General features: G+C 45.0%; 1 protein-coding gene across 4 annotated transcripts in view; it reads left to right on the top strand.

The window, feature by feature from the left end:
• The window catches only part of CALN1 (calneuron 1), a 138,070-nt gene that overhangs the window by 34,903 nt on the left and 78,303 nt on the right, over nucleotides 1-24,864 (top strand). The window contains exon 3 of one of the 4 annotated variants that reach the window (XM_081890675.1): nucleotides 2,120-2,328. In XM_081890675.1, coding sequence (XP_081746801.1) covers nucleotides 2,195-2,328 — 134 coding nt within the window. In that variant the 5' untranslated portion in view covers nucleotides 2,120-2,194. Of the gene's footprint in view, nucleotides 1-2,119; nucleotides 2,329-10,323; nucleotides 10,867-10,910; nucleotides 11,012-12,339; nucleotides 12,359-24,864 lie in introns of those variants that run through there. The other 3 variants (XM_081890676.1, XM_081890677.1, XM_081890678.1) reach the window with 3 other exon arrangements.

The raw sequence follows: 24,864 nt of genomic DNA, 5'->3' as shown, positions 1-24,864 counted from the left end.
CCTCGGTTCCTTTGGGAGGAAAGGTGAGATATAAAATTAAAAAATAAATAAATCAAGTCTAGTTCTCTCCAGGTTCAGAGTCAATGTACCAATGCATAGTCCTCATGGATGTTCATTAACATGTTATTGCAAATATCTCCTAATCTGCACATTTTTACAAGCACTTTAAATATACACATTTTTGCAAAGCAATTCCCCCCCCCCCCAAATAATGTATGTTTGTACATTGTCTTCATGAATACAGGTACTTTTAAAATGCACTTTCATATTACTTGGCTGGAGAATCTCATTGCAAAATTTGGAGCAGCACGAATTTTGAAGGATGTCTGCGTTTCAGCTTGCGTATTCTTTCAGAAAGTGTGAATTAGGTAGATTCACATTTAAATATGAACCAAAGTGGATTTCTCTCTTGTCCCTACCAAAGGATAATAGTTGCTGGAGGGGACACACAGTGATGAAGAGTCGTTAAATTCGTTCATTGCCTATAATCTTTCACAGAGGCGTTCGGGATTCAACAGAGTCTTCTGTTAAGCATGGAGCAGTCACAGAAATATAGACACACCATGTAGGCTAATAACTGTGAAAGCATATATAAAAGAATAATGATATCATTCAAAAGGTAGAAATAAATCTATTAGAGTTCATATATACAATGTAACAGACTAGTGGCACAGAACGTTCAAGATAGGCACCAGAGGTCAGCCTCACAATGGTTATTAAAAGGTTTCAACAGAAGACATCTCAAAAGTCTCAAATGTTTTCTCAGTAGTTTATCAAACGTTTCAATGGAAGACGTCCCAAAAGTCTCAAGGACAGTGTTTCCAGAATTGTGCTGGTCCCAAGGGTTAACCGTGCGGCAAGGTCTGAATCCAGTCCGAGGTCGAGGGTGAGGTATGGAGGCTGTCCATCAAAGCTAAATCTGGGTCCAAGGCAGGGAGTCGGGTGAGGTCAGGAACTCTGGCAGAAGAGCAGGACAGGGTGCGGACAGGAACAGGCTACCAACAATGTTGCTCCCGCAACTTGGGACTGGGCCTGACTGGCTTTTATCTGCCCCGAGGCATAGGGCGGCCCCGGTCCACAGGTGAGTCACCTTTCCTGGCCTAGAGGCGAGCACTCCCCCGGGGGAAACTTAGTTCCCACCGCCTCTCTGACCTGAGCCTCTGCAGCTCAGGGGAGGCTGGAGGGTTACCGGACCCAGGGGTAACCTCAGCTTCCCCTGACGGGGCTGAGAGTGGAGCACCTGCATGCAATGGGTCCTCCATCCCCTCAGGAGCCAGAGCAGACTCAGCTGGTGCCTGCACCTGAGGATCCAGCACAGGTGAGGACCCTTCAGGCTCAGGCCCCAGCCCCGGCTCAGCTGGTTCTGGAGGCGGGGACTCCTGTGCAGGCTGGGATTCCTCAGGTTCAGCCTCCGAGTCTGAATCCCAGGCCATCACAGGAATGATACTACTGTTTTGTGATAGTCTTCATCAGCTGAAAATACAATACAAAGCATAAAACCAATGAATGATAACAGAATTGAGCTACCCACATACATGGTGTATAATAAAACACAATATACAAATCAAAGTGTATAAAGAAAGGTACATACCCAAAGTATGGAGCAGCAGCAGCAGCAGCAGCAGCAATAAGGCTTCCTCTTTAATGCTGAGGTACTACTGTGGGTTTCTCCAAAACTGCTTTCTGGGAAGCCTGGGAAATGCAGCTTTTCTAAGGCTCCCCCAGTTCCAAATTTCAGCACCAACTTCTGTTGTAATGAAGCCCTGACTGGCACGACCTCTCCAAATGTGACATTTACAAAGCAAGCAAATAAAATGCCATTCCAGCAATAATTCCTTATGACTTGTAAATAGCTGAGGCCATATCCATAAATGTGGGCCATTTACAAACAAATATACTCTGGTAGCATCGAGCTTTTATGACTCTCCAAACATCTGCTGCACAGTTGCAGTGGTTCGCTCTCGTCCTGCTATTGCAAAGTAATTAATTGTTGTTGTTTTGTAAAGGAGGGGGTGGAGAAGGAGGGCAGCATGAATAATAAGGGGGGGGATAGTTTATTTTAAATAAACTATAAGCTGGTGCAAGCTGTGCAGTTAACTTCCCGTCTCATTTCTTTCAGAGTCGCATTGCTGCCTTTGATGTTGTCCTGAAACACTTGAGCTTCTCCCGGGAACAGCCACCTTTCTTCTGCCCAATGAGGCTGACAGCACAACATGGAGAGGGTCAGCCCAAACCAGAGGAGGACCAAAAGGAAGACTCTCCCACTTCCAATGAGAGGATACTGGAAGACTGTTTGCAGAGAAACAGAGAGCTGGAATTTTCCAACTGGTTAGTTTCATGATTTGTTTTCTCTTTCTTGATTTTCTAATGATAATCACCACCACCCCGAAGCAAATCATTCTACAGGGGGACAGAGCAAAAAGGACAGTGGAGGCTAGTCCATTGGGGCAAATGGGATACTGTCTCCCACAACCTCAGTGTGTCACCAGCCAGCCCTCGCCTGCCTGCCTGCCTGCCTGCTTGTTCCAGCCAGCAGGGCCAAAGTGAGCTGTCCATGGTTCTGACTTCCTTGACCCCTGCTGAAAAAGGCACCATCATCATTACAGTGGTACCTCGGGTTACAGATGCTTCAGGTTACAAACACTTCAGGTTACAGACTCTGCTAACCCAGAAATATTACCTCGAGTTAAGAACTTTGCTTCAGGATGAGAACAGAAATTGTGCACCGGCGGTGCAGCAGCAGTGGGAGGCCCCATTAGCTAAAGTGGTGCTTCAGGTTAAGAACAGTTTCAGGTTAAGAACGGACCTCTGGAACGAATTAAGTACTTAACCCGAGATACCACTGTATTTATTTAAGGCATTTGTAAACTGCTTAATAATGTGCTTTTCTAATTGGTGCACATAAAAACAATCTGCAGAAAATGGGACAATAAAGTAACAACAAAGTTATCACTTACAGTACTTAAAATGCTTGCTGGAACGAGAGTGTCTTAGTCATATACCTGCTGCTTAGCAAGGAGGGTTTCTGTCTTGTTTCAGTTGGGAGGGAGTTCCACAGGCTTAGGCCCAGAACATTGAATGCACAGCTTCTAGCTGTTATGAGTCATGCATCTGAAACATGGGAGGCCACTAACAGAGACTCTCTGCAAGACCTCAGAGAACAGGCAACAATACTCTCAATGAGCAGCATTCTCATCTGCAACCAGAAGGTTCCCTGTACATTCTTTTCCATAGAGCTAAGTGGGAGAGAGCATTTAGATGAGTGCAAAGGAGCAGGGATGGGCAATGACTGATTACTGATGCACTGCACAAGACCTTGGCAAGAAAAAAAACACACCACACTATTATGAATGAATGAAATAAATAATTCACTAAAACAAAATCCACACAGAGAGAAAACCCCAATAGATATGAGATAAGCCATTCAGCAGCTTAGAATGATCATGTATTGCTCACTCAAAACAAGTCCAACCTTGAAACCAAATATGCAATCTATGAGGCATCTTTCCTTAGAAGGATCCATTGTGATTCCATATGGCATCTGAAGCTAAGACAACTGATGACATGCCTTATTGTACCTATTATACATCAGCTTCCATTCCATTTGTTGAAAACCAGTACATGACAATATATTCTTTGGAAGAAAGGAAAGCCTTAAATCAATGCCTTGGTGTGGTTTGCTTTCTCATTTGTTTATTTCCTATCTAATATCACACCTGCCCAACTTTGGTTGAAATTAGCTTCTGAAATGCTCTTCAGGATTTCACCCCACATTCTGGAAATTCAGATGAGCTGGTCTTGTTACCAAAGCAAATGTGTTCCATTTGGAATTCCCAGTTTTGCATAACTTTTAAATTTCTTAATTTGTTAGCATCTTGGTTTGCAGATCCTTCTGTTTCCTTCCTGACCCATAAGAGGCTCCAGTGTAGTTCACAACTGTTAAAGAAAATAAAAAAGGAGAATATTAAAACTACTATGAAACTCAACAAAATTAAAACAGACCACAGAGTCAAACATACTATTAAAAGATTTATGATTTTAAAAAAAATGTTTGGATTGCCCATAAAAGCCATCAATGAAGTCCACACTATCCTTAGGAGAGTTTCACAGCTAAGGTGCTGCCACCAAAAAGTCCCCATCTTCTGTCATCACATGTCAAGACTTCTTCAGTGTCAGAACACTGAGCAGAATCTTGAGTGATAAATATACAGTATGTTTAGCTTGGATAAGAGACTGAGAGATGATAGCCATCATCTAATATTTAAAAGGCTGTCATGCATGGAAGACAGAACAAGCTTGTTTTTTAGGTAGTCTTTAGAACGAGAGGGGCTGGAAACTGGTGTCAACATACTGATATACAGAGGATATATATCGGTGCACAGAGGTGACCGTTTTACTGTACTGCTTCCTACATGATGGTGTTAAGACATGGAGTGTGCAACATATTAGGATGACTCTTGAGTTGGAGGGCAAGGAGGGCATTCAGAAGAACCACACATTCATGACAGGTAAAGTGCCATCTGTAGAAGGCAACATCAATTGATTTCTGAAGAGCTTTGTGGTTCCTCAGTGATCCAGGTTTCAAAAAAACAACAATGCTGCAAACAAGCATCAGTTGAAAGAAAAAGTAATGCCTTTAAGCTTACCATAATGTCATGGCTCCAGGGTAGGTTGATGGGGGGGGGAGAGGAAACCATGAGCCCAAGTGGGGGAAGAGGGTATAGGGAAGGCTCCATTGTGACTGACAGGTCAAACCTGCAATCAGAGAGAATAATTTTACCTGGAAACAAAAAACAAAAAACCCCTTTTAATTCACCCCACCTAAAAAAAACCAACTTGGCAAAATCAGAACTTATGTCTCTAGTTCTGGGATGAGGAGAGCAGGAGGCAGAGCTGCTTCACAACTGACAAGTCTGGCTTGTAATCAGAGGGAATAGTTTACCAAGAATCAACCAATCCTAGAGCTTTGGGGACAAAGCAGCTTTACAAAAGCAGAACATATGTCTCCAAGCTTAAGGACAGGGAGGGGAGAATACAGAAGCAAAGCTTCATTGTGAGCAACAGGTCAAGCTCAAAATCAGTGGTAGTGATTGTATCCTATTTTGATGTTACATTTGCAGATGTGTTAGGCTGTTTTGGATTCTATGTGAGAAATAAGAGGGGGGAAATGATGGTGATGATAGGATTTGCTTTCTGTGTAGTATTAATTGTTCTTCCCACTCAAGAATCAACTTTAATGGTGCCCAGCACAAAATACCCTGGGTCTATCTGCCAGTAATTTGCCAGGGTTTGTTCCTTGTGAGGCTAGTGTGACTGCAAATTTAATATTCTATCAAAACAGGGGAAATGTTGTGCAGGGAAAAGCATCGTAATTGTGAAGAGCTGGGAAAGAGGCAACACAGTCACAGATGGAGCCCAAGCCAAACTGGGCAGTCTATGAAATGCCACAAATCAAGGTGGACTGGTTTCTGAAGCTTTGAATCAGGGTGTAGACCAAATCTTGCAGCCGACTCACACCTCTCCCATGCTTATCAAAATCAAACTGTTTCAAAAAGATATGCTGGTTGATCCCACATCTCAAACAATGATTTGGTTTCCAGTAGGCTGCCAGAAAGACATTATGTTCTCTGTGTGTTTTCAAAGAGAAACCAGCTTGACATGTGCCCAACTGGTGTCCTGGAATGTAGCTGTTTTCCTGTGTCTAATCGAGCATTAGACACAGAAAAACAGAAGGAGGGGAGAATAAAGTTTTATTTAGCACACTCCCAATTTACATGCATTGATCACTTTGTTTTGATTTCAGCCGGGTGATCACTCCCCATTTACTCAGGCCAGATCCTGGGGATTTCTTCAAAATATATATACTTTAATCATTATGTTTGTGGTCCTTACGCTATCAAATTTAGCAATCTCCTGGTGGTAAAATTCTAGTATTTGACTGGATTAGAAGGAACAAACTTTACTTAGCAGTGCAACAGTTGGGTAGCAGTTGCTGCTACCCAACTGTATACAAAACTGAAACTAGTCAGTTCTTCTCAGCTTCTTTTCTCTGCTGGTCTTGCCCAGAACGGATCCTGTCCTCCATCCAGCAAGGCCAGCAGCTTTGCCATGTACAGAACCATTTCAGACCCTCCAAGTATTCCGATCTCTTAGGGATAGTCCCAGAAATATAGAAGCCATCCCAGTTTCTGTTTTGATCCTGGAATGTCCCATTTTTCCTTTTTCATCCCCTCCACATCTTGGAGAACAATTAAAAGGTGTGTGTGTGTGTGTGTGTGTGTGTGTGTGTGTAGGTGCAAAAACGGAGACCTGTTTATAGTGAAAATGAAATTCCTGCACCAAATGAAGGAAATGGTGATTGACATACAAAGCCCTTCCAATAAATTTGAAGGAAAAGGTCAGCAATCCACTTTAAATTCTTTAATTGAAATGCTTCGGCAGCCAGCCATTTCTTAGGAAACGCTTGGAGTGTTGATTCCTTTATTGTAATAATAATAATTTATTATTTGTACCGCACCCATCTGGCTGGATTTCCCCAGCCACTCTGGGCGACTTCCAACAAAGATTAAAAATACATTAAAATGTCACACATTAAAAACTTCTCTGAACAGGGCTGCCTTCAGATGTCTTCTGAATGTCAGATAGTTGTTTATCTCTTTGATATCTGATGGGAGGGCGTTCCACAGGGCGGGCACCACCACCGAGAAGGCCCTCTGCCTGGTTCCCTGTAGCTTTGCTTCTCGCAATGAGGGAACTGCCAGAAGGCCCTCGGCACTGGACCTCAGCGTCCTGGCAGAACGATGGGGGTGGAGACGCTCCTTCAGGTATACTGGGCCTTATTTAGTCTCCTCAGAAGTAAGCCACATTGTATTCAATGGAGCTTACTCCCAGGTTATTGAGTAAAGATTGTGCAGCCTTACACTGCAATCCAAAACATTTTTACTGAGAACTAAGTCCCACTGAGTTCAATAGGATTTACTCTCTGGTATGTTTCTGAACATTCTCACAGTTTCCATTAGTATTAGTATTTTAGTATTAGTATTATATACCACCTTTTTCCCTGAGAGGGACTCAAAGCAACTTACAGCTACAATTTTATTTCATTCCCTTTATCTGCTGAAGATGTTGTGCATGATCCTTTCCCTCACACATTTTTGCTTTACAATAATCCCATCAGGTAGTTTTCATGGAGAAGCTTTAAGACAGATGTAGATGTGTATATGACATTTATGTATGTGCAGAGATCAGAAACAGGAGAAGCTTCCTGCTGTAGAATAGAATGCCCTGATTTTCATCTGAGAAATGTTGGACAGCATGCCATTTCTAAATCACTTTAGTTCCTAGTCACATTGCAGGAATAGGTTATTGAGCCAAAAGTGTTGTCTGAAAGCAAATTATGCAGCAAGCTTGATGAAACTAAGTGGGTCTGGGTCTAATCAGAAGCTGCAGTGGAGAAGCATTTTCAGGAATATTCCTGGCTGGGTGGAACAGTCATTTGCAGTCTAGGGATAGGAAGCTTACTGTGACAAGTAACGGCAGTGGTAGCTGTTATATTTTGTAAATTATTATTTAACTACTAGCTGCATTGTTCAATGAAGTGAGAGTGACCCAGAGGGTCCCATTCTTCTGAACGCCAAATGGGTTTCTACTTCCCCTCTCTCATACCTGGCGCTAACCTGGTGTCAGACATGGAATCCTCTAAAGATGAACCAGACACCCCACAGATCAAAGATCCCCAGGAGCAGGTAGGGTCTCTGACAGACAGTGCTGAGAATCCCCTTCAGGGCCCCTCTGGTGGGAGACCTGCTGGAGAACCTGTGGAGCTGTCAAAGGATGAGGTAGAGTCATCTCTCAGCATTGGAGAACATGGGCACCAAAAAGTCTGGATCTAGACCAAAGAGCAATGAGGTACAGACGCTTTGGTGCCCATATTCTCCAATGCTGAGAGATCAATGACCCCAGAGTTAGCTCATGAGTAAGGGGTCTACATCTGCACTCAGTGGTTAGGAAAGTTTCCTTGCCTGAAACCTTGGAAAGCCACAGCCAATCAGTGTGGACAATGCTGAGTTAGATGAACCAATGGTCTCCTTCAATGTAAGTCAGCTTTCTATGTTTCTAAGCATGTGATGCAAAGTATTTTAGTTGTGAGACTCTGTCCCATGAGCCTGGACAGTTGCAGATGTATCTCCAGTCTTGATTATAACAGCCAGTGAAGTCAATGAAGTCGTTGTAGACATTCATAGGTTTGCACTGTATGCCATTTGTTTAATTGTTTGTTCTGCATTGGTTTCAAGAATAGACATGAGCTTGGCTGGAATATTCTCCAGAAGGAGCAGTACAAATAAGAACAAAAATGATAATACCATGGTTCAACGGGGAAGATGATTTCAGCAAGGCATTTGACAAGGTGCCCCATGATATTCTTGTAAAAAAGCTGGTAAAATGCGGTCTTGACTATGCCACCACTCAGTGGATTTGTAACTGGCTGACTGACCGAACCCAAAGGGTGCTCATCAATGGTTCCTCTTCATCCTGGAGAAGAGTGACTAGTGGGGTGCCACAGGGTTCTCTCTTGGACCCGGTCTTATTCAACATCTTTATCAACGACTTGGATGATGGACTCAAGGGCATCCTGATCAAATTTGCAGATGACACCAAACTGGGAGGGGTGGCTAACACCCCAGAGGACAGGATCACACTTCAAAACGACCTTGACAGATTAGAGAACTGGGCCAAAACAAACAAGATGAATTTTAACAGGGAGAAATGTAAAGTATTGCACTTGGGCAAAAAAAATGAGAGGCACAAATACAAGATGGGTGACACCTGGCTTGAGAGCAGTACATGTGAAAAGGATCTAGGAGTCTTGGTTGACCACAAACTTGACAGTGTGACGTGGCAACTAAAAAAGCCAATGCAATTCTGGGCTGCATCAATAGGAGTATAGCATCTAGATCAAGGGAATTAAAAGTGCCACTGTATTCTGCTAACGGCTAAGGGAGCTGGGCATATTTAGCCTGGAGAAGAGGAGGTTAAGGGGTGATATGATAGCCATGTTCAAATATATAAAAGGATGTCACATAGAGGCGGGAGAAAGGTTGTTTTCTGCTGCTTCAGAGAAGCGGACACGGAGCAATGGATCCAAACTACAAGAAAGAAGATTCCACCTAAACATTAGGAAGAACTTCCAGACAGTAAGAGCTGTTTGACAGTGGAATTTGCTGCCAAGGAGTGTGGTGGAGTCTCCTTCTTTGGAGGTCTTTAAGCAGAGGCTTGACAACCATATGTCAGGAGTGCTCTGATGGTGTTTCCTGCTTGGCAGGGGGTTGGACTCGATGGCCCTTGTGGTCTTTTCCAACTCTATGATTCTATGATTCTATGTTGGATCTTGGAATACAGGTTGCCTCTAGATGACTTCTTTACTGAGAATGATCCCGATTTGTTTGTGGGGAGGTTAGATGCATCAAGCAAGAAGTATCACACACTTTCCCCCATCACTTTCCATCTTGCAAAAAGTCAGACTGGTTTTTGGAAGGTGGAAGAGCAACCAGCTTTAATTGCATGACTTGGGTTTCCCAAGAGGTGATTGAACCACACCACAACATAGCAGTGGTCTGGAAGCACCCAGTGACTGATAGAAATCAGATTGCAACTACTAATCTCCTTGTTGGTGTATGTGTGTGCTTTCAAATCCTTTGGAATGTGGGCAGCTGCCTTGGAGAAAGTCAGACCATCTGTCTACCTAGCACAGTATCACCTACACTGACCGGCTGTACAGGGTTTCAGGAAGAGAGTCTTTCCCACCCCACCTGGAGACACCAGGGGTCAAACATGAGACCTTCTGCATGCAAAGTAGATACTCTACTCACTGAGCTGCAGCCATTCCCTAGAAGGATTTGTGGTCTGACTTGTCAGTACAAAGGCAGCTGACAATTGAACGTTTTCAACTGAGCGTTTGCCCCATATACAGGGTCTCAATATACCTCAATAGCAACGCCTCTGGGTATCATATTGTTAGGTCTTTGAATCATAACATACAAAGCACAGAGGACATTCTCAGTCTTACCTGGAGATGCGGGGAGGGGAGGGGTCGGATCTGGCACCTTCTGCATGCAAAGCAAATGCCCTACCACTGAGCTACGACCCTCCCCTCCTTTTTCGCATTTCCGCAGAGGTTATGGGGGGGGGGATCTACAGACAAGGTTGGTGATTGATGCCTGGCAAGGAACGGGTTACTGTGAGACCCCGGCGTCCAGGCACCACGAGGACCAGCCGTCTGCTTTTTTTTTCCTCCTCCTCTCGTGCTGGAGTTTTAGCGTGGGCGAGATGAGGCAGGAGGAGCTGGAAAGCGCGCACGCCGGGGGTGGGTGGGCTGTTTAGAACAGAATTTCTTTCCCCCTTTCCAAGCTTCCACGGAAAGGAGCTTGTGCTGGGTGGCTGAGCTGCCGTTGGGCAAAGGTGCGTCGCCGCTCCCCCCCCCATCCCCACGGAAGCGGGTGGGGCCGGCGTCTGCCATGGCCACCTGCTGGGTAGATTTGTCCCGGAGCGCAGCGCGTTTGGGACCGGCCGGGCACCTGTGGGGACCAGCTGGGCGCACCTGAGCTGGAGCAAGCTGTGCGCCCCCTCCGTCCCTCCCCTGCTGCTGTCCCTCGGAAAAGGGAGGTTTTATGCGGAGGTTGCTGGAGACCCCCTGGGGGGCCGGCGCGGGTTCTCTTTCTTTCTCTCCCTCGGGTGAGAGATTTGGGGCGGCGGAGAAAAGAAGGCAAGGAGAGACGCGGAGAAAGAGGGGGAAGCACGACGGAAGGGAGGTCTGAGGAGGCGGCGGGATCCAGACCTGTAGGAGCAGCAGAGCCGCCTGCCTGGAAGGTAAGACCCAACCGCCCCCGCCCTGCTTTTCCTCCTCGGCGCACCGCCGCCGCCTGTGCGCGCAAGGCTCCTTCTCCAAACGTGCCCAAGAGAGCGCAGCGCACGGCGATGCTTTTCGCTCGGGCACGCGAGGACCGCGGTGGAGGTGAGCGAGCAGGTTGGCTTCGGGGGCTCGCGACGGCTCTGGGCAGCAGCAGCAGCTGCTGCTGCTGTAGCTGCTTCTGAAGGACAGGCGAGGGTGGGAGAGATCCTGACGAGGAGAGACCTGTTAGCGAGAAAAAGGCGCTGGAGAGGGTGGCGGAGGAGCGATGGAGTTGATCCGGCTTGGGTCTGCTGTGTTGGTGGCCGCTGACATTCTTCCCCTCCAGGGCTGGGTGTGAGCGGCGTCTTCGGGAGCAGAGTGAGAGCCGTTCTGTGGGTTTTGGTTACCGTGTGTGGTGTGGAAGATGCTTACATAAAATCAGCATGAGCAAGGAAGCCACAGCAAGCTGTTGGTTCTTCTGAAGGGGCCACAAGATTATCATAATAATAAAAAATCTGGAATGTGATTCCTTTTCAGTGCCCCCTGGTTGCTTCCCATGTTGGTCCTACTCGGAGTAGACCATCTTGAAATGAATGGACCTAAGTTTGCCATGCCTGTTGAGTTCAATGGGTCTCCTCTGAGTAGGGAGAGAGCCCCCTTCTCTTTAGTGTGGCTTGAGCTTTGGGTTTAAGAGAAGTCTCTCTTCCACAATTGGCATTCATCTTCTAGCGTTGGGAGGTTTTGCTCTTCAGGGAAAGGCTTAGGTGTCACATGAAAAATGTACCCCTCGGATTTCTACCTTGGAAAGAGATTATTGTTCTTAAAACTGTGTCCTGGGTATAAGATGCTAGCAGAGGAATGAGGGGTAGTAGTCACAGGAAGGGTTCATTTCTTATTTGGGAAGGGTGAGAGTGGTTGTATGGGAAAAGTGGTCTCCTCTACCCTCATGTACTCCTGCCTTTGTAGTCCTCTGTCTCTCTCTTCTATGTTTAGTTAATAAAAACATAATTGCTTAGGGCCTTGGCTCTGTGGTAGATCACCTGTTTTGCTTGCAGAAAGGTCCATGCTCATCCCCAGGCGGTTCCAGCTAGGGCTGGGACAGGAGAGCCACTGCCAGTCAGACTAAACAGATGGACCCACAACAAGCTAGATGGACCCAACTCAGTAGAAAGCAGGTTCTTATGTTCCTCACACACCAACATGTTTTCCCTGGGCAACCAGCTGCGGAGATCATCAGGTGGACCATAAGGAAAACAACAACAACAACATCTCAGTGTTGTCCTTTCTCTCACTCACTACCGTCCCTTCCATCCCTCTCAAATTTCCCTCCTTGTCCAAGATGCACAGATTCTGCAGGACTGTAGGAGAGCTGAGGCTTCTCTCATAATGGAAACCTCGCTTGACTAGGGCTGAGCGCCTTGGGAAAGATGGTTGGGTTCCAAAAATAACTACGAAGTTGCTAAGCATCAGGTAGGTCCATTCAGGAGAAAACTGGGGGGTGGGGGGGTGGTAAAGTGTGTAGTGTGAGAATAGGCAGGAAAGGTGGAATATTAAGTACCGTAATCAACAGGATGTCAGGCTGCATGTCAATTTATGTATGTGTTTAAAGCTGGACGGGCCTTAATTTGTGCATAATACAAAGACCCAAGAAAACATTACACAGAGACTTTGTTATTAGGTATTCCAAGGCTCTTGGATAGGGCAGACTCCATTTAAAATGAGCATTGGAAGGTCAGCTGCATTTATACAGGCAAGTCAGTCTACTAATCCTTCTAGATTAGGGAAGGGTTGTAGAGCATCTTCCTTCTATGTGGGGGAAAAAACATGTGCTATATCTCTGAGCAATGGTTCAAGACCTGTTGCAGGTTTGCTTCTTGGTTTCATTTCTCTTCCTTATGGCAAATAGGTTTAATTCATGGCTGGTCTCTGTACACAGCAGAAATACAGTTCAGGAAGCAAGCTGTTTTGGCAGGCAGGCAAACCACAGGGCTGTCTCAAAGGTCCCAGGCTTCCTACCTGTCAGAGACAGCAATGTGTCTGAATATGAGTTGCTGGAAGCCACAGGATGGGGAGAACATTGTTGTGCTCATGTCCTGCTTGTGGGCTTCCCAAAGGCATCTGGTTGGCCACTGTGAGAACAGTGACTCTATGGGTCTTTGGCCTGATCCAGCAAGACTCTTCTTGTGCTCTCAAGTCAAATCCTGGGACTGTAGATCCTTGTACCCATAGACAGTGAGGGCGTTCTGCATGCAGAGCATGCTCTCTATTCAGAGAGTTCATGTTTTGCACACAGACGTGCCTGCAGCTGTTTGCACAAATGGCATTTCTGCCCAAGATGCAGGAATACCAAATAGTACCTACTCATTTTATCGGAAGTTTAGGAGCTACAGTACCTATGCAAAGGGATGGGGAGGCAATGCAAATAGCTTCTCCGCTTGGGAGCTAGAAGTAAAATATTCAAAGTTGCCCCTTAAATTCGAGAAATGGACAAATTAGAGAAGTTTTAATAATGCTTTCATCCCAATCTAGCACTTTTTTTTTGGCGTAGGCACTCGCCAAACACCAAAGTGTTATCTTTGGAACCTTGTTATCCTGAAATGCTGACTATAAGTTTGATTAGACAGTCACACTTTTCTGTCTCAACAGATGTGTTTACTTGGGAGTTAATCCCACACTGAGCTGAGTGGAGATTAATTTAGGTGAGCGTGAACATCACTGGTCTTCAACAGGTTGGTTGGGAGCCACTAGTGGGCTGAGGCTTGATCCAAGGTTGGTCGCCATAGGAACATAACCGCCATGCAAAAATATGGTGAAAGGTTAAGAAATGGGTCTGGTCTGCAAATACCTGTTTGGGTTAGAAGTTGATCCTGGGTCCGAAAAGGTTGAAGATACCTGGTGTATAGAATTGCAGTCCTAAAGGTTGTTTCAAAAGGTGTTGCTTCAAAATAAATGCCTAAAAAAATACACAAGTTACAAATTTGCTACTGTCAATTATGTCTGGGCTGTTAGTTCAGGGGGTGATTTTTATTCTATTGAGATGGCAGAGTATGAGGAGGGGCAGTCTTAACCATTTCTTTCTATATGTACTCCGCAAAAATGGTCCACTTGTATAGAAAAAGAAAAAGCTCTACTGGCGTCTATTCGCAATCCTAATACTCCATTGCAGTGTGTGTATGCTTTTCATGGAGATTGCTGTCAGAAAGAAGAGCTCTCTCTCTCTCTCTCTCACTCTCACTCTCACTCTCACACACACTTATTTACTTACTAGATATTAAATACACATAACACCCTAATGTGATTGGCAGCAATGCACTTAACATCAATAGGCATCCAAGTACTTGCAAGACAACCTTCCCCAATATCAGCTACCTGAGACCTTATGATTGACAGGTGAGTCCTTGTTGATAGTGCCACCTCTGGGGGCTACCCGCTTGGTGCTGGCCTGTGACAGGGCCTTTCTGGTGGTGGTTCAACATTTGTTCAGTGTCCTCTTCGGTGGTGGTGGTGGTGTGTGTGTGTGTGTGTGTGTGTGTGTGTGTGTCTCCCTCATTGTTGACTTTTGAAAGGAATTTGATGGATAAAATGTATTGTTCCTAGCAACCCTGAAATCACTGGTTGAGAGAATGCTTTTTAACTGGTTTTAGAATGCGTTTAAAAGTGCTTTTTTATTGTTGATGGGTCTACTGCCTTGAGCCCCTTTGGGATGAAGTGTGGGAGATAGATGATAAATAGATAGATAGATAGATGATAGATAGATAGATAGACAGATAGATAGATAGATAGATAGATAGATAGATGGATGATAGATAGATGATAGAATTCTAGTTAGAGACCCTTAGTTGAGAGGAACATTCTGAAGTTTTTCTTTTCTGTCCACTCCCAGAGTTGACCAGTGTAATCCCACAAGAATTTAACCTACTACCCCAAAACTGCATGCACTGCCACTGAATCCAGAATCAATTCATATTTTTGCATCTTGGGTGTTCATGATGACCCACTTAAACTTGGGGAGCTGGTGTGATGCTGGGTGGGTGAGCTCTGAATAGGAAAATTCAGGTCAAATTACTTTACCTCCAAAAACTTCAATTGCAGGCCACAGATAAGCCTTGGCTACCTTGAGGAGACAGTGACGCTGACCTAACTTGCTGGGTTGTTTTAAGGATTGCAGCAAGATAATGTGTATGCTTCAAGCATTCTGAGAAACTACCTGAATGTCAAGTATGAATGTCAAGTCCTAATTATTATTGCACCATCTCCAGCCTTTGCCTTGTGCTCCCATTTTGCTTTTGCTTCTCTACCTTAGGTAATGGATACTAGGGATCATTGTATTCTTTGTTGAATTAACAATGCAAATCCTTAGCTATTTCATGGTTTAATAGTTTTCCTAAAGAATATATGTTTGCCAGGCTGTATGTTTGTCTTGAGAACATTGCTCTTCTCTGGAACAGCCTTCTTTGCATCACAGTGTTCCAATGAACAGATGCTATTAACACCTCCCAGTTCTTCCAGGAACCAGCTCCAGTCATGTACCCAGCCACATATCAACGTACTGTCACTGTGTCTTCCCACAGCACTTTCAAAATGTTTTACCATCTAGATGTTTCCAGAACTCACAGTAGGGCAACATCTTTGTTAAAGGTAAAGGTGAAGGTAAAGGGACCACTGACCATTAGGTCCAGTCGTGGCCGACTCTGGGGTTGCGGCACTCATCTCGCTTTATTGGCCAAGGGAGCCAGCATGACTAAGCCACTTCTGGTGGACCAGAGCAGTGCACAGAAATGCCGTTTACCTTCCCACCGGAGCGGTACCTATTTATCTGCTTGCACTTTGACATGCTTTCGAACTGCTAGTTTGGCAGGAGCAGGGACCGAGCAATGGGAGTTCACCCTGTCACAGGGATTCGAACTGCCAACCTTCTGATCGGCAAGTCCTAGGCTCTGTGGTTTAACCCAAAGTGCCACCCGTGTCCCAACATGTTTGATAGGACCAGCCAAAAAAAGTCACAAGCTTTCAAGTTCTCCAACACTCTTCATCGTCAAGCCTTTTTCCATTTCTAGATAAAAGCCTGTTCACTCTGTTGTGACTCTTGAGTTGTCTTTGTGGTTTTATTCTTCTTTTAGGCCAAGGTTTCCCAACTTTGGATCTCTGGTTGCTTTTTTGGACCAAAACTCCCATGATCCCTAGCTAGTAGAATTAGTGGTTAGGGATGATGGGAGTTGTAGTCCCAAAACAGCCAAAGATCAAAGTTTTGGAAACCTTGTTCTAGGCAAACACCTGTCATTTATGTCAGGGGCAGGAACCTGTAGTCCACTATATGTTGTTGGACTCCTTCAACCACAGACATCATGATTGCAGAGAAGACAATCTTTTGAGGCAATGCAATTGTTCTACTGTACAGATCTGAGACCAGAAAAGACTGGTGTTCCCAAAGGGTTGCCGTTCTGGGTAGAGCATCTGCTTTATATGCAGAAGGTCTCAGCTTCAATCCCAAACATCTGCAGGTAAGGTTGGGAGAGAATCCTGCCTGAAATCCTGGAGAGCTGCTGCAAGTTAGTGTTGACATTACTGAGCTAGACAGAGCATTGGTTTCACTGATTATAAGACACCTTCCTATGTTCCTAAGCCTTATAGTAAGTCTACAACAGAGGTGGGGCTTGAACTCAGAGCTCCCTGACCCATTTATTCTGGTGTCTGCTGCAATTTGTTTGCCCTGTAGGGTTCCTTATGCAACTATTTTTATCTAAACTCATAGGCCATATTTTTATTTCCGTCTTCCTCCAGGGAACTCATGACAATGTACATGATTCTTCCACCCACTCAGTCTCATTTTTTAATTTATTAAAAATATTTGTATATTGCAATTTGGTTAAGAAAAAAAGAATAGCAATTATAGTGCAATAAAAGTCCTACGGATCACCAGTTAACTATTATGGACAATGTTTCTTTTCTTAATTGTTTGCATAGCCTGAAAAGTTTTCAGCAAATGTTTGAAGGTTATCATGGAAGGCGTTTGCTGAATCTCTACTGGAAGAGCACTTCAAAGGAGCAGGCCACTAGCCCTGAAGACTTGATTTGGATGAAAAATAAGCCTCACCAACTCCAGCGACAACCAGCAGTGCCCTTGCTGATGCTCTCAATGATCAAGCTGGGGTATAAGGGTTCAGGTAGTCCCAGAGGGACCCTGGACCTAAGTTGCTTAGAGCTTTGTAAATTAATTCAAGAACCTGGTTCAGTAGTAGATGGGCTACCAGTGCAGTTGTTTTATCCATAGGGTCATATGTTGGCAGCCATCCAGGTGGATAGCTCAGTTGGTTAGAGCATGGTGCTGATAACGCCAAGGTCGCAGGTTTGATCCCTGTATGGGACTGCTGCATATTCCTGCATAACAGGCGTTTGGACTTGATGATCATCAGAGTCCTTCCAATGCTATGATTCTATGTGCCCCCATCTGTTATCTTATCACTGCATTATGCACCAGCTAGAGCTTTGGACCAGACCCAAGGGCAGCCTCACATGGTGCAATCCTTACAACAGTCCTGGGAGGTAGTTAATTCTGAAAGACAGTGACTAGTCCAAAGTCTGACCTGGTATTAGAAAGGATTCCTCTTAGCTCAGTATGGGACTCAGGAAGAGGTTTCACCTTCACTGATGATCTTATCATTTTAACTGGAGAGATGCCAGAGGGTGGAACCTCAGTCCTTCAGTCTGTAAAGTCTGGGATCTATTTATTGTTTTATTTGTATAAGATTATTTACCACCACACAGAACTATAGTCTCATATGGAATCATAGAATTGTAGACTTGGAAGGCACCCAGAGGGTCATTGAGTCTGTTCCCCTGCACTGAAGGAACCTCAGAGCCAGTGTGGTGTAGTGGTTAAGAGCGGTAGACTCGTAATCTGGTGAACCGGGTTCGTGTCTCCGCTCCTCCACATGCAGCTGCTGGCTGACCTTGGGCCAGTCACACTTCTCTGAAGTCTCTCAGCCCCACTCACTTCACAGAGTGTTAGTTGTGGGGGAGGAAGGGAAAGGAGAATGTTAGCCGCTTTGAGACTCCTTAGGGTAGTGATAAAGCGAGATATCAAATCCAAACTCTCTTCTTCTTCTCCTCAACTAAATCACGCATGACAGATGGCAATCTAACCTCTGCTTAAAATCATCCAAGGAAGGAGAGTCCACCACCTCCTGAGGGAGTCTGTTCCACTTACCATCCGAAAGTACTTCCTAATGTTGGGGTCCTACTCTCCAGAGCAACAGATATAGTTACCATATGTATGCTGCTGACATATGTCAATCTCCCCCCCCCCACAAAAAAGTGCCTAATCCTGAGGTCATCAGCATGGCACCCATGGGTGCAATGACAGCCTTGATCAGTGTCTCCATCAAGAGATGGTCAGAGCAGTGACTCTCCTTATCCTTTAAATCCTACATAGAGCTGAAGGAGGAAGTTGGAATGGCTTTCGTTTCTAAGTACTTTCCAATGTTCAGATCAGCAGCTGAACAGAAAGGGGAGAGATCTGGGTGGCAGAGAGACAAAAAAGAGTGTCTGATGGAGGGGAGGCAGGGGAAGAAAGTGGGGTGCTAGGAAACATAGGAGAAGAGAGAATGGCATGCCAGGGAGAAGTCTGGCAGATACATGCAGGCACAAGTCTGATCCAGTAAAACAGATCCTCTTGAAATTGCATAGTATTATATCCCGGTCAGATGACTTTGATCATCTCAAGCAGCCCTCCTGACTGTCCCACAGCTTTTTAGCGCAGTGGCACCAGCACTTTGGAATTGGCGCAGTCCCCAGTGAAATTGGGCAGGCACCCACAACTCTGATATTTTGCTGCCTGCACACAATGAGTTTCGCCACTCATTTCCAGAGATTTAATTTGATTCGTTGTTAGTCATTTGTTCTGTACTTTATGTTTTTATAATTTTATGATGCCTTAATGGTTTTAATGATCTATATATTGAATGAGCTGGAAGTTTATAAAATGATGATGATAATGATGATTATACTGGCTTAGGGGAATGAATGGTTTAGCTCAGAGGTTTTCAACCTTTTTGAGTCCACAGCTCCCTTAACCAACTACTGTACATTCTTTCTGTGGCACCCCTGTAGGGCTCAGGAGCCCAGTTATGTCAGTCCTTGCCTGCAAAGTTGGCAGCCTCTCACCCTTTCCCAAACACCCTCCCTTGTGGAGTATTCCCTCAGCCTCCTCTCTTCTCCCCTCTCCTTGGGAGTCCTCTGGGCAGCTACTGCTGCCGCCACCCCTGGTCTCTGAGCTGCCCCCCCTTGCCCCAAAGAGAGGGCCCCCCTAGAGGCACCATTCACCTGGGGAGCTTATAGCCAGGACTGCTGCAGTAAACAGTTGTGCAAGCCTTTGGGAGGCAGAGACATGAGAGGGCATCAGAGAAGGGAGAGAAAGAAAGAAAGAAAGAAAGAAAGAAAGAAAGAAAGAAAGAAAGAAAGAAAGAAAGAAGGAAAGGAAGGAAGGAAGGAAGGAAGGAAAGGAAGGAAGGAAGGAAGGAAGGAAGGAAGGAAGGAAGGAAGGAAGGAAGGAAGGAAGGAAGGAAGGAAGGAAGAGGGACAGAGGCCAGTGCTGTCCACAGCACCCCTGACCATCATTTAAGGCACCCCAGGGTGCCACGGCACACTGGTTGAAAACCACTGGTTTAGCCTAATTCAGGCTTCCTCAGACTCAGTCCTCCAGGTGTTTTGAGACTACAGTTCCCATCATCCCTGACCACTGGTCCTGCTAGCTAGGGATCATGGGAGTTGTAGGCCAAAAACATCTGGAGGGCTGATTTTAAGGAAGCCTGGCCTAATTGTTAAGATGAGCATTCTCTGTTAAAAAGATCAGTGCTGCTGGATCACATGGAATCCATTTAGTCCAGTATCCTGTGCCTGGCAGTGGATAGCCAGAGAAGCCTATAATACTGGCCCCTCCGTCAACAGCATTTAGGATGAGTCCACACCCTTGTGCATGTGTTTGTATTTATATTTCTACCCTACCTTTCCTCCAAAGACCTCCGTTATTCCCACAGCAGCTCTGAGAGAGACTGAGCTCAGATATGACCGGTTCTAAGGTCCTATGACTCACTTCTCTCACATCCTAGTCAGACAATGTGGTGAGATCCAGGCAGCTGTCTCTCAGGGTAGTGTTGGGTGATGCTGGGCCTGAGTGGTTCATCAGGGGTAGGCTTTGGAAAATTGGGACTGTTCCTGGTATTGAGGGAGCTAACTAGAGCACATGAGTCTATGAGCTGCCAGCCTGATAAAGGGCAATGTGAATTTTAGCAAGCGATCGGCAAATCAATTTCGGTTTTCCCATTTTGTTCCAAGTCCTAAGTCAGTTCTCCACATTTCCACATGAGGCTGTGATTAAAAAATATAAATCAAGCCTGCATGAAAATTCACCAGCACCTTTCTGGAACTTTCTCCTAACATACACACCTTTGCACACATTTCTTTTGCAGTGTACTTTCTCCTAATATCATAATGCATTTCTGTAAGCTGGATTCATTAATATATGCGCTTGTATGCACGCTTAACCCCATGCATATTCGATTTCATATACATCACTTAGCAAAATGTGCAGAAGTGTGGATTTTGAAGGATGGTTGTTTTTCTGTTTCAAATTACCTGGGTTCCACCTTTCAATATGAACCGGATCCAATTTCTCCCCTGCCTCTAGTTGTGGCTCGGTGGTACATTGTATGCTCTGCATTTAAGGATGCTGGGGTCTACCAGAAGCATCATTAGACTCTTCTGTCTGAAACCCTAGAGAGCTGCTGTCAGATACTCAGTGTATCCATTACGGAGCATGATAGACGGAGGGTTTGACCGCGGATAAGGCTTCTTCTTGTGTTCCAGTGAAAATTCACTCTCGCACGAACACACTGCAGTAGTTCTTTATCAGCTAAAGCTACACTGATCACATGTACTTCTGTAGATCCCATATTCCTTGTTTTGGTTTACTTCCATCCATTCTAGTCAGGTGCTTTGATTTGATTTGATTTCTTTTTGCAGGAGTATTATTATTATTAATGTCAGTTCTATACCACTTTATATTTTTAAGGAAAAAACCCTCAAAGCAGTTCACAGCATATTAAAACATCAAATGAAACAGTCCAGAATAAAACATTACCGAAGAAAGTCAGCCATGGCATACATATGCATTCAAAGCAACGCAATTTACAGGAAACTAAAATATTGTCTTAAGGATTTCAAAATAAATCATTACAAAAGAGGTCAACTACAGAATGCACATTTAGCACAGCAAAGTGGGGAAAGAAAGAAAGAAAGAAAGAAAGAAAGAAAGAAAGAAAGAAAGAAAGAAGATCTTAAACATTTCGAAAGAAAGCATTACTAAAGGAAGTCAAATAGAAAATATTAATTGGATAGAGCATCTGTAAACACCACTGCCTTTTAAATTCTACACACAGTGTTATGGGCACAGCCTGTGTTTGGTTTAAACAACTGTGCAATGGTTTGAATACATCTGGGTCCTGCTTTGAAAAACTGACTCATGACGGCACATTAATTTTTACTCAACCATTAGGAAAATTTGCTCAGAAAGCTTATGTCCTCAGCTGATTCCGAAGGATTCTATGCTGAATTGTGTATGACGCGAGGGATACAGGGGAAAGAGGTTATGTTAGGTGAAGTGTTCAGTTGGCTTGCAACGATAAGTTATTGAGATTCTTGTGGATGGTCATATTGAATAATCCATGTGAAGGAAAACGCTGATCGTAAACCTTCGCTACCTTGTGGGATATCTTCAGCAGAATAAAAGGCTAAGGGGTAAATCCTGTACAAATCAAATAATGAAGGGAGGTGGAAAAAAACATACAGCATACTCAGGTTTACCCTGAGTCAAATTGGGCTGCCTCAGGTCATTGAGGGCTGCTATGCTGAAGTGCCAAATTGGTATCCGAACAAAATCTTATAGTCTATGTAGTCTGTACACTCCTGTTTGGGAAAAGCAAAGTATTGGAGGGATGGTGGCGCCTGATTTTTCTTTTAAAGTTCAAGTAGTACAGCAGGGGAACTGTGATTCAAATGGAAGTGTCAAAGGATGAAGTTTTAGGACTTGGTTGGCTTTAAAAAATATTTGTTTGTTACTTTGCCTGTGTGCCATTCATTTGATATTGCAGTACTTCAGAGAAAATGCTTCTCATCACTAAAGTCAAGCTTTGGACCAAAAAGCTAGAAGATTGACAATTGGTATTATGTTGGCTAAAATAAATTTTTAAAAGGATCCACGGAAAATGTGGGGAATGACAGGTCTGCCAGCTTAACTTACTTCCCCTGTAGATTGGTAGAAAGTCTTTTCTCCATTCTGAAGGCAAGTAGCAGGTACTCGAAGGAAACAGAAGCTGTAGAAACCCCATGTTAGCCTCTCACATGAGTGGGCCTTCTTCAGCAAAACCTCCAAGTATCCATATTTTCCAGGGACAGTCCCAGATTTACAGAAGCCATCCTGGTTTCTGATTTGATCCTGGAATGCCCCACTTTCCTTTAGGACGTCCCTATTTTCATTATTCCTGCCAACCTAGCAGTTCGAAAGCACATCAATGTGCAAGTAGATAAATAGGTACCACTCCGGCGGGAGGGTAAACAGTGTTTCCGTGCGCTGCTCTGGTTCGCCAGAAGTGGCTTAGTCATGCTGGCCACATGACCCAGAAGCTGTACGCTGGCTCCCTCGGCCAATAAAGCGAGATGACCCCTGCAACCCCAGAGTCGGCCACGACTGGACCTAATGGTCAGGGGTCTCTTTACCTTTATTTTCATTGGAGAAATGTTGGAGGTGGATATGGTAGGACATCCCTATTTTCATTAGAGCAATGTTAGAGGGTATGGAGTTATCTGACCCCAAAGCCTTCTGAAGGCAGCCCTGTATGGGAAAGTTTTAAAATGTCTAATGTTTTATTATGTGTTTATATAGGTTGGAAGCTGCCCAGAGTGGCTGGGCCAACCCAGTCAGATGGGTGGGGTATAAATAGTAGTCACAGTAATCATTATAATCATAATAATTGAATAGGACGTCCCTATTTTCATTGGAAAAATGTTGGAGGGTATGTGGGCAGGCAGAGTCTAGGGCAGGCAGTGGCGCAGCATGGGGGGTGCAGGGGGGGGGGCTGGCCGCACCGGGTGCAACATCTGGGGGTTAGGGTTAGGGTGCGCAAATCCACGGGTTAGGGGGCGCAAATTACTTGCCTTGCCCTGGGTGCTGACAACCCACGCTACGCCACTGAGGGCAGGCTTCCTCAAACTCGGCCCTCCAGATGTTTTTGAGACTACAATTCCCATCATCCCTGGCCACTGCTCCTGCTAGCTAGGGATCATGGGAGTTGTAGGCAAAAACACCTGGAGGGCTGAGTTTGAGGAAGCCTGGTCTAGGGTCTGCACTCCCCAAAGGGTCTACCATGACTGGTACCGGTGACCCCATTTTTTCCTAATGTTTAAATCCTGGTACTTGGAATCAGCTGATGAGTGCTGAGAGCCTTCTCCTTAGAAGCAGGCTCCTAGTGTCAGTCAGCTCAGCCTTCAGATGGGCTTCATGAGTCCCTTTTAAGTTGGCACCTGATGTCACAATGATATATGGTGATTGACAGATGGATGACCCACCCACTAGTTAAAGTTGTCCGGAAGACAGAGAAAGGATCTGTTTTACTTTCTATTTTACTCTGAATTCCACTGAATACTTGCAGAGCAACAGTGTAACAGGGCTGTTGCTTTGATGCCTTCCTTTGCAGGCTTCTGAATAGCATTTGGTTGTCACCGTGTAAAGCAGGATACATTCAAAACCTATAAGAGAAAAGAGCCAGAGTGTTGTAGCGGTTAGAGCATCAGACTAGGACCCAGGAGATCTCAGTTCAAATCCCCACTCAGCCATGAAGCTCACTGAGTGACACTGGGCCAGCCATTACCTCTCAGCCTAATGTACCTCACAGGGTTGTGATGGGAGGAAGGGACCATGTACATCAGTTTGAGCTTTTTTGGAGGAAATATTGGGCTATAAATGCCATAAAATAAACAAGTCATTTCATTACATCTCATAGAAGGTTTCTGTCCAGTATTCCATTTCTGCTGACGCTTTTTGTCCATGGCAAAAGATGGTTTAATTGAAGAGAGGCAATGAAATGTACTTGCAATGTCCTTAAAGATCTCACCATGTTTTTAGTACCAAAAAGGGAAATGAACTTGTTTTTAAGTTGACAACTTAAGTGCTTCTCATTCAGGCTGAAGACTTACGTCCATTGCCTTTCCAGGTTAAACCCTTTCTTCCTTACCCTCCTCCTTCTTTTAAAGGCTGATGAAAATACAGTGGTTAGCCACTGACATGGAATTAAATGCCTTAATAACACTCATGTTTCTTCTCATTTGCAAGTAACCAGAAAACAACATGGGATGCGGGTGGCGCTGTGGGTTAAACCACACAGCCTGGGACTTGCCAATCAGAAGGTCGGTGGTTCGAATACCCGTGACGGGGTGAGCTCCCATTGCTCAGTCCCAGCTCCTGCCAACCTAGCAGTTCAAAAGCACGTCAAAGTGCAAGTAGATAAATAGGTACCGCTCCGGCGGAAAGGTAAACCGCGTTTCCGTGCGCTGCTCTGGTTTGCCAGAAGTGGCTTCGCCATGCTGGCCACATGACCCGGAAGCTGTACACCGGCTCCCTCAGCCAGTAAAGCGAGATGAGCGCTGCAACCCCAGAGTCAGTCACGACTGGACCTAATGGTCAGGGGCCCCTTTACCTTTACCTAGAAAACAACAACTGCCCAGTGTCCAGTTTGTGTGTGTACATAGGAATGGTCCACGAACAGTGTTTTAAGTCAAGCAAATGATTTGCATTCTTAAAGGAGGAAAAATAAAATCTGTTCACCAGGCTAACAACCTATGGATGGGTTTTGCCTTCTATTTAGTTGGAAATATGATGTATCTTTTGATCTTCCTGCATTGCAGGGCATTGGACTAGATGACCC

The sequence above is a fragment of the Podarcis melisellensis genome (genome assembly GCF_964234715.1).
Source record: "Podarcis melisellensis genome assembly, chromosome: 15".
In the NCBI taxonomy this organism is placed as follows: Eukaryota; Metazoa; Chordata; class Lepidosauria; order Squamata; family Lacertidae; genus Podarcis; species Podarcis melisellensis.
Note: the sequence above shows the minus strand (reverse complement) of the source record. Positions and strands in the feature narration are given on the sequence as shown.